Source organism: Nyctereutes procyonoides, unplaced genomic scaffold (assembly GCF_905146905.1).
Source record: "Nyctereutes procyonoides isolate TBG_1078 unplaced genomic scaffold, NYPRO_anot_genome, whole genome shotgun sequence".
Classification (NCBI taxonomy): Eukaryota; Metazoa; Chordata; class Mammalia; order Carnivora; family Canidae; genus Nyctereutes; species Nyctereutes procyonoides.
In genome coordinates this window covers 15,697,133-15,706,844 of record NW_026575020.1, presented here as the reverse complement: position 1 = coordinate 15,706,844, position 9,712 = coordinate 15,697,133, and the positions used below count along the sequence as shown (strand labels likewise).

At 39.1% G+C, this 9,712-nt stretch overlaps 1 protein-coding gene across 1 annotated transcript; it reads right to left on the bottom strand.

Moving 5' to 3' along the window:
* Window positions 1-648: 648 nt before the first annotated feature.
* Window positions 649-8,972, bottom strand: SMG8 (SMG8 nonsense mediated mRNA decay factor). Its single transcript, XM_055323230.1, has 4 exons — window positions 7,168-8,972; window positions 6,330-6,475; window positions 5,006-5,878; window positions 649-4,602 (listed from the first exon to the last, which is right to left on the bottom strand). The coding sequence occupies exons 1-4, from the start codon at window positions 8,924-8,926 to the stop codon at window positions 4,405-4,407; spliced, it is 2,976 nt and encodes a 991-aa protein (XP_055179205.1). The 5' UTR covers window positions 8,927-8,972; the 3' UTR covers window positions 649-4,404.
* Between the last annotated feature and the right edge of the window lie 740 nt (window positions 8,973-9,712).

Below are 9,712 nucleotides of genomic sequence, written 5' to 3'. Positions count from 1 at the left end.
CAAGACTAAGAGTTAGAACCAAGGTTATCTTTTGAGGTAGATAAGAGAGTTATTATCCTCATTTTACAAGACCAATAAACTAAAGCTTTAGATGGTATCCAATGTTTGGAAATGCAGTAAATTGGTTCCTTAAAACACTAAACCAGTGAGCTGCTGTGCCAACTTAGGCCAATAAAAATAATTCAGAGTATTGAAAATTAAACATAAACTACTAGCTGGCCTTTGTGCACAACTGTGCAGCATTCCAAAAACTGAGTACAATTCTGTTTGCTGCATCTTAGGACAGGCACAAACTTGTAGGAGACAGAAAGGAGACAGAAATGGCCAAAGGATTTAAGAGGCTATCATATCTGAAGCATAAACAAACTAACAAAAATTAAATCAGGTTTAAAAAGACCAAAGATACAAGAGGAAAGGTACAAATTCAAGTCTATAAAACAGCTACATGTCATGGTGTTTCTTTACCACAGGATTTTGCATATACTAGGTACTATTTACCTGATTATAAAAGATAGGTCTAAAACCAAAATTTATTCACCATCTCCAAAACTATTAGACTTATGGGATACCTTAAAGGTAAAATAAATAAGAAAATTCAAGATAAATTGTAATTATTCTCAATAACTTATTTATGGTACATTAGGAGCTTTATATATATACTTTTTAAAAAATGTTTTAATTATTTGATAGTGAGAGAGAGAGAGAGAGAGAGAGAGAGAGAGAGAGCACAAGCAGGAGGGAGCAGCAGGTTGGAGGGAGAGGGAAAAGCAGGCTCTCTGCTAAGCAGGGAGCCCAACATGGGGCTCCATCCTAGAACCCTGGGATTATGACCTGAGCCAAAGGCAAATGCTTAACCAACTGAGTCACCCAGGTGCCCCTATATATACTCCTTTACTCCTTACAAACACCCTTTGTGATAAATAGCGATTATCATTACTATTTTATTAATTTATTCATTCATTTATTTACTTAACCATTGCCATTTTAGAGAAAATAATATTCAAGAATTAAGTAAATTATCCAGGTTTCTTTTTCTTTTTTTTTTTTAAAGATTTATTTATTTGAGAGAGACAGTGAGTAGGAGAGGGTATGGACAGAGGGAAAAAACCTCAAGCCAACTCTCCCTGACAACCACAGAGCCTGACCTGGGGCTGGATCCTAACAACCCATCAGTTCATGACCTGAGCCAAAACTGAGTTTGTATGCTCAACGGACTGAGCCACCTGACTTGTCCAGGTTTCTTAAGCAAAAAGAATCTTTTTTTTTTTGGCTTCAATCTACAATAGTATTATTTTACACAGGAGAAAATCTGGAATGAGAGATGGTATAATATAAAGATTCAATACAGTTTGGAGACAATTAAGAAACTAAGACTTAAAAGAACTAATACTTTTTGGGGTATCATGCCCAATTTTTCTGACATTAAAAACTTACCCATTCACATGTTTTAGACCAGAGTCAAATACGCAGTTGAAGGAACTGACATGTAATTTTCAATTTTATATTTTTTAGGAAGGCAGGACATAGGAAGAGTACAGCTTTAAAATCAGAGTACTAGGGGATCCCTGGGTGGTGCAGCGGTTTAGCGCCTGCCTTTGGCCCAGGGCGCGATCCTGGAGACCCGAGATCGAATCCCACATCAGGCTCCTGGTGCATGGAGCCTGTTTCTCCCTCTGCCTGTGTCTCTGCCTCCCTCTCTCTCTCTCTCTCTGTGTGACTATCATAAATAAATAAAAATTAAAATCAGAGTACTAGGGGATCCCTGGGTGGCTCAGTGGTTTGGCGCCTGCCTTTGGCCCAGGGCGTGATCCTGGAGTCCTGAGATCGAGTCCAGCGTCGGGCTCCCAGCATGGAGCTTGCTTCTCCCTCCCCTGTGTCTCTGCCTCTCTCTCTCTCTCTCTCATAAATAAATAAATAAATCTTAAAAAAAAAATAAAATCAGAGTACTCAATTTAAATTACGACTTTGCTATTCCCTATCTATGCAACCTTGGACAAATTATTTAACCACTTGAAACTTTAATTTCTTGATCTACAAAATAGATTTATCTTGAAATGTTTTGAAGATTTGAGGCAATGTATCCAAAATGCTTAGTAAAGTACATAACAAGTGGACATTCATGAAATAGCTATTATTATCCTACGCTATTCAATAAAGGGTAGCTATTATTTTTGTGAATCAGTATTTCCTAACCCCATTTTCCTATATTCTTTGTTTAACTGTTTCTTGGAAGATTTTGTTTGTTTGTTTTTCTACTAAGATACAGATTCCCTGTTTAAGTAGTATAGGGCAACATGACTTTAAACCAACATGTGAAGCCATTTTAAAAAATCAGAATAATGTAATTTACATGAAAGATTTATCATATTAGTCCTTTAAATAATAAGCACTCCTTGAATAAGATATAATTCACTTCCTAAAATTCTATACAACTTTTCATAGATACAACAGACTTAACAGACTAAAGGATATCCTGTGAAGTCCCTTCTGACCTAGTGATTCTTTAAAAAAAATCATTTTGAATCATCTGCCTATATCTCAACAAAAAGAGAAGCATCTGCTAAGCAAAGACAATGCAAGTGCTGCTATAGAACAAATATAACTTCTTTAATAAAATCACTTTTGAAATTGGCTGAATAAGGTTTATATTACTGATGTGAAAGGCAGTAAGCAATACAAATTGTATAGTCCATATTTCTCCAATGCAACACTCTATAAACCAATTTATGAATAAAAACATGAAGTTCTGCAATTGTCTTTTAAGCAGGCTATAAATACAAATAGCATAAAACTTTGTATTTGAAAACTACAGAAGTTCAAATTAGGATGGCTTCTGTCAATAAAAATAATGAAGGAAAATCACTTTCTCTTTTTTTAGCAGGAATGTAAAATTGTTCCATGTAAGAATGACATCAAAAAACAAAAAAAAGTCACAAGTTTTCTCTTTCAACACCTTATCTGTTCTTACAAACTACTTTGTTACAGTTCCTTTAACCTACAAATTTCCACAACCCTTATTCAAGTCTTATAGGCTATTAACAAAGCAAAACAAGGGTACCTAAGTATCTCAGCCAGTTAAGTGGCCAGTGGTCTACTCTTAGTTTCAGCTCAGAACACAATCTCAGGGTCATAAGATCAAGCCCCAAATCAAGCTCTGGGCTCAGCAAGGAGTCAGCTTGTCTTCCTCTCTGACTCCCTCTGCCCCTTCCTCCTCTCCCTAAAATAAATAAATAAATCTTTTTAAAAAACCCTAAACAGTCTGCTCTCCTTCTCAGGCTCCCTCTGCCCCTACCACCCTAAAATAAATAAGTTAGTTTTTAAAAGGAAAAAAACAATCAACTATTAATATATGTCCTACAGAGCAATCTAGTTGTATTTTCCAAATGCAGTGCAATACTTGATAAAACAAACTAAGAACCATGCTTAGTACAAAAAGTTAACTGTGATTGTTAAAAAATGATATACAAGGAATCAAAAATTAAAAAGGATGAAAAATAAGGATGGGATGCAAGAACATAGGTTAATTTCCAGAATTGGAGTCCCACGTTCGGTATAGAGATTACTTAAAAATAGGGGCACCCAGGTGGCTCAGGGGTTGAGCATCTGCCTATGGCTCAGGTCATGATCCCAGGGTCCTGGGATCGAGTCCCACATCAGGCTCCCTGTAGGGAACCTGCTTCTCCCTCTGCCTATGTCTCTGCCTCTCTCTCTGTGTCTCTCATGAATCAATAAATAAAATCTTAAAAAAAAAAAATCTTTAAAAACAATTTTTAAAAAGTTTTAGTTCAGATAGCATTCATTCAAAATATGGTATCTCTCAAATTTAAAAAATGAAATAAAATTAAATTAAAAAAATAAAACATGATATCTCATTAGTCCAGGAATAAAATAGTAAGAACAAAACAGTCTAACTTAGGTACCAGAATTGTGAGCCAAACAATAGGGCTTTTTTTGCAATTACATCCTCATACCATTACCAGATAATCCACTGGATGATCTTATTTTGAAGATAATTTCAGAAGTGGCATCTTAAGGAAAATCCCAGCTAAAATATCATTTTAACCAAAACAAAGTTTTGGCTCAACATGATTATGGAACATTCAGTTATGACAGAAACATGTTTTATCATAGACAGTGAAACAGAAACAAAATACAGGTATCAACCAGGTATTTTATGTCCTTTTCTAGAAGAACCAATGTTTATTAGCAAACTGTAGGCCCATTTACAATAAATATCAATAATATCATGAAATAATGGAACAACTACTGTCCTAATACTGAACTCCTGTAACCAAAGCACATTTTGGATTCAAGAAAACACAGCATACATACACCAAAACAAAAACAAACCCATACACACCAAAACCAAACACCAGCTTTAAGATTGAACTGGCTGTAAAACACTCATTGGGTTACTGCTTTAAGAACTCCACGGAGCACCTTGTAACTCATTAACTGCACGTTTTCCTTAGGAGGGAAACAAGGTCCTCTCTCAGTTACATATGCATAAGGAAATCTCAAAACCCAGAGGCCATCTGGTGGAAGAGTGATTTCTTGTTTTTCTGGGTAGAATACTGGACAAGGTGGTGGGCCTGGTTGAACCTGAAAAATAAAGATAATATACTTATTTTTACATTTTTCAGTAAGAAACACCTAAAAGATAAATGCCTAAACAAACAATAGGTTCAAAGACCATATAAGATTAAGAAGGTAACTCTTAACTCTAATGAATACTCAGTATTACATTATTTAGCCTCAAACAGTATCCTGCTTTTCTACAGATTTTTAACTTCAAATTCTGCCTTTGAACTAAACAATGTGAATTGATGGTGTAAACTAGTAAACACGTGATTAATTTTCAAAGAACTAGAATATTAGACATACAAGATATTTAAATTTTAGACCTGTTTAATGAAATACTTTGATATTATATTGTACTTTTAAAAAACAATCAAAACAAGCATCAACATTTTTGTTTAAGGATGGAAAAGGCTGTATTTCTTACCTGGGGCATTAGTATTATCTGCAAAGGAGCATCGGGAACTACAACAAAAAGCCTCATAAGTTGAGCATAATGTGGTTTTAGCCCTCTACCCTGAGATGATGACAGAATATATAAGGGCATATCACTATTCAGGGCTTTCAAAGCAGACTCCTTTGGCCCACTTCCCATTACTTTCATTACTTTGTCAGGCCCTGAGCACATAAACCTTCGGCCTCTAGAGTCCTCATATTCAAAGCCCACAAATGCTCGAGCTATGTCATCTCTCCGTCTTCCTCTTCCTGTTACAACTGCACTTCTCTTTCCAGGAATAGCTTTATTTGGAGCAGGCCAAGAATTTGTGTCTAAGTCTCCTTCATCTTCGGCTCTAGTCCTGATGACAATGTCCCAAGGCATAAGATAATTTGTTCCTGGAATGAAGCCCTGTTGGTCTAAACCTGTATGAAAGTTATAAGACTTAGCAGGGCCTAATTTAACCAATGACCAGCTGGAGAATTTGGGTAGGAGACCTTTAGGGCAATTTGAATGCAGCATGCCTGGGAGATACTCAACTGTAGATGCCTGTCTATCAACCAAATTTGGTCTCTTCTCAGTTTTTACTTCTCCTTGACCATGAACTTCTGGATTATCTCCTCCTGCTTGTGGATCAGCTGGATAGGTACCTAAACTATCTGTGGATTGGCCTAAACTCAAAGCTAAACTCAGACTTGTGCTCTCTCCTTGGGTTTGAGGTTCTTTTTCTTTAAGTTTATCAGCATCTGTATCTGGAGGGGCAGGAGAAGATTCATTTTTGGCAGGAGCAGGATCTGGAGTACTTGGTTCAAATACTGGGAAATTGATATGATCCAATTTTCCACAACATTTTTCTTCCAGAAGCTATACAGGAAAAAAACAAAGTAAACGAACTTGTGAACTTTTCATTTAAAATAACACACTCTTCACTCTAAAAAGCAAGGTTAACAATGAATGGGTAAGTAAATATATATAAAGAACCTTCCCTTGTCTATAGATCACATTCCAGTCTCATTTACTTTTCTACATATTTTGCATCTGAAAATATGTATTTTTACTTAAATTGTAGTTAACAAAAAAAAAGGGGGGGGAGGAAAAAGAGGAAGAAAGGGGCACCTGGGTGGCTCAGCGGTTGAGCAACTGCCTTTAGCTCAGGGCATGATCCTAGGGTCTCAGGATCAAGTCCCACATCGGGCTCCCCACAGGGAGCCTGCTTCTCCCTCTGCCTATGTCTCTGCCTCTCTCTTTGTCTCTCATGAATAAATAAAATCTTGTTTTTAAAAAAAAAAGAGGAAGAAAAAAATGTAGAGACTACCTGATAGAAGTCATAGTTAGCTGCCTTGATATCAAAGGGATCATCTCGAGGTGCTTGTTTCCTTCCACAGTTACAGGCACCAGTAGATCGAGCTCGGCTATTGTGATACAACACCGGAGGATTTCTATCGGCCTCTGGTTTTTCTCCTGGAAAATACAATTTCATACACACAACACAGAATCAAATTTATTTTACATTCTATACATCTAACCCCTCAAATTTTCCAAACAGTTCTTTAGAAGGGAGAAGGGGGAAAAAAAAAAACCCACCAAAAACACAAAACCTTGCCCAAATACACACACACACAAGAAGCAACTGAAAATACATAAAATGATATATATTTTCAACCTAAAGTCTTAGGTTTTCTAAGTAAATTTTATTTTCATTATGGTGACCTTGCATTTCATTGTATTTTATTTTTAGTTCAACAAAAACTCCAAGGTAAAAATGTGAATATGTAATTTCTGAACTTTATGTTGTTTAACAGTTTTCATTTACCAATTTCCTATGGTTCATCCTTTAAATACAAGAAAATAATTAGTAGTCATAGCTGTTATTTTCTTTTTACAGCAAGAGAGAAAACTTAAATTTGATGCAACTGAATTTCTGTAGGGCTCTTTAAAAAATATCAATACATAGTGAACAGCCTCTCTTAAAACAAAAATAAAGGGTTGCCTGGCTGGCTCAACCAGTGATGTATGCAACTCTTGATCTCAGGGTTATGAGTTTGAGTGCCTTTTTGGGCAAAGAGATTACTCAAAAATAATAATTTAAAAAGCCCACAAGAATAGAACACAGCTCAATTCTGATTTCAAAATGTTGAGGAAATTTTAGCTACCTGATTTAGGTAAGGAGTGAAATTTATGTACACAGTGCTGATCAGTTAAACTCCTCTCCTCACAGAGCTGATGGCCATTGCTCCAAAACTTGTAGCAGTCCTCATGTAACTGCATGGCATATTTGTGAAAGGCTGGACCCCTAGCATGTTGACTGTACACTCGAAGAGCCTGAGCAAGCTGATTCTTATGGACAGTCATTGTGTAATTATGAGGCAAATTTGACTGATAGGCACTATGGGCCATGGGTAAAGCTTTTTGGCACCGGTTTTCTGAGAATTTGGTGTCAATATCCAAAAATCCTTCCAAGACTTTAATACTACTTAAAATCTTAGATGTTAGCTCCCCAGTGGGAGACCCTGGGTCTTCCTCTTTCCCATCAATAGCTACTTCATACAGTTTTGAAGCTGCTGAGATCCACTTCTGATAAGTGGGAAGTTCAAAATGGGAAGGCTGTGGGTTCCTGCCCACACTGTCATCAAAACCTTTCTTGCTTAGGACTAGCTCCACATGCTGCCACAGAAATTCCCGAAGAGTGAAATCCACTAGCTGCCCGGAAGAACTGGAACTGCTGCTGTCAATGTGGAAAGAAAGCTGTTGTCGGCTATGTTGCCTCATCACCTGGTATCGCCTGGGCCCAGAAAGGGGTGCAGGCACCAGCAAAGATTCTGGGTCCTTGACAGTACAATGACTCCTAAGTTGGTCCAGCAACATGCCTACTGGGTCCTCCTCTTGGCTTCCCGGAACTATGTACACAAAAGCCTGGTTGGCAGGCACAGTAAAGAGGCAATTGATACTCTGATTAGTCAAGACACGACTCTTCCTAAAGATTCTATAGATCTGGTCCTCCAGGGCATGCTGCAGTCTCCTTTTAGGAGAATGCTTCTTGGGCTTGTCTGGATGAGCTGGGTCTTGGCTCCGAGGGGGTTCCACCTTGAGGGCTCCATTGAGTTGAAAAAGGAAAAGGAGTCTAGGCGGGCAAGGTCGGCAATTTAGCTTCCAGTCTTTGCCAACTGGGCAATCCTTAATGGCCGTTTTCAGGAGGGGCAGTACTTTCTGTCTCAGTCCATCCAGGGCTCTGAATACTCGATCATAAGTGATGTCAAAGGAACAAGTGGGATGGACCAGAAGCAGGATGTGGCAGACGGAGAAAAGGTAAAGGAGACTGAGACACTGCAGTTTTTCCTGATGCTTCCAGAACTCGTGGGCTTCTGCATGAGGTAACGAGAGGCCACCTCCAGCTTCCCCGCTCTGAAGGGCACGACAAGCCCGCAGAAGCTGCGAATTGTCACAGATGGAAGTGAGAAGAAGATAAAGAACTTTGCTTTCCTGATTGTAATAGGCCTGCAGAAGGCTGTAGTCCTGGGAGCCTGGCTCAGTTCGGTTACCTTCAGCGCCCGCTACAGCTCCCCGAACCGACTCCCCGGTCCCCGCCCCAGCGTCTCCGGCTCCACCAGCCTCCCCGACGGCTCCAGCCTCGGTCTTGATTCCAGGCCCTGTGTCCCCAGGATCTTGGTGGCGAAAGAGGGGAAAGACCTGTCGGTCGCAAACCGTGTTCACTAGTGAGAACTTCTCGGAATTCAGGCGCAGGGCGGTCTTGCCGAAGATTCCCACCACGCAGATCTCATCCTCTCGCCAAGGAGGCTCCGGTCCACCAGCCACGCTCCCTCCGCCCTCTGTAGGGGTTCCCTCCGGACTTTCAGAGCCGGTCCAGGATGAAGCTCCCATTAGAAGCTCTCGCAAGCTGACAGGACCCGCCATGGTGCAGAGACTTCTCTAGACTCTTTCCGGTCCGCCCAGAAAACCCAACCGGCTTTCGTCCAATTTCGAAATCCCTCCTCCGCTTCTTCAGTTCCTGGTTTCCTTTCACTTTAGGTTCCGCCTCCTGCTCCTCCTAATTTTCCGCGGGTTCCCTACGGCGATACCGCCCCTTGTTTAGGTTTTTCCTTAGCCGGTGACGGTAGGAATTGAGAGATCAAAGAGACAATTGGAAACAGCTAGTTTGCAGTTCAAGGAGTGCAAAAACACTGCAAAAGAAGCTGGTCAAACTCTTGGAAAAACAGAACAGTGGTTCAGTTTAAACTCTGGAACCTTGCTACAGAATGTGTAGTCTGCAGGTCCACGTGGGAGCTACTTAGAAATGCAGGATCTCGGGCCCTAACCTACACCTACTGAGTCACTGCCTGCATTTCAACTAAATCCTAATGTACACAGTTCACAGTTTGAGAAACACAGCTCAAGAGATAATCTGGCAAAGCAAGGTAGGCGAACGGATTTCCTTTCCCGTGTACTTTGCATAAAAAATTTCATTCACTCACATCAGTGGGAAAGCAAGCCAGTGGTTTTGAAAAGTTTATGGAGTACGAGCTTTAAAAACATAATTTCTCAGCCTCGGAAGACTATACACCAAAATGTTAAAATATATATTAAAATGTTTAAAACGTTTTAGAATTTATTCACTTTTATTTCTTTATCCTCTTTTTTTTGTTTTGTTTTCTATTTCAATAGACTTTTATTTTTAAAGTTTTAGGCTTATTTTAGGTTAAA

What these genes read in the sequence shown, in the direction of transcription:
- SMG8 (XM_055323230.1), bottom strand. Translation starts at nt 8,926, where the DNA reads ATGGCGGGTCCTGTCAGCTTGCGAGAGCTTCTAATGGGAGCTTCATCC. An exon ending in CTAACTATGACTTCTATCAG is followed by an intron (nt 5,879 to 6,329) that starts GTAGTCTCTACA and finishes TTTCCTGTATAG; the next exon opens with CTTCTGGAAGAAAAATGTTG. An exon ending in AGATAATACTAATGCCCCAG is followed by an intron (nt 4,603 to 5,005) that starts GTAAGAAATACA and finishes TTTATTTTTCAG; the next exon opens with GTTCAACCAGGCCCACCACC.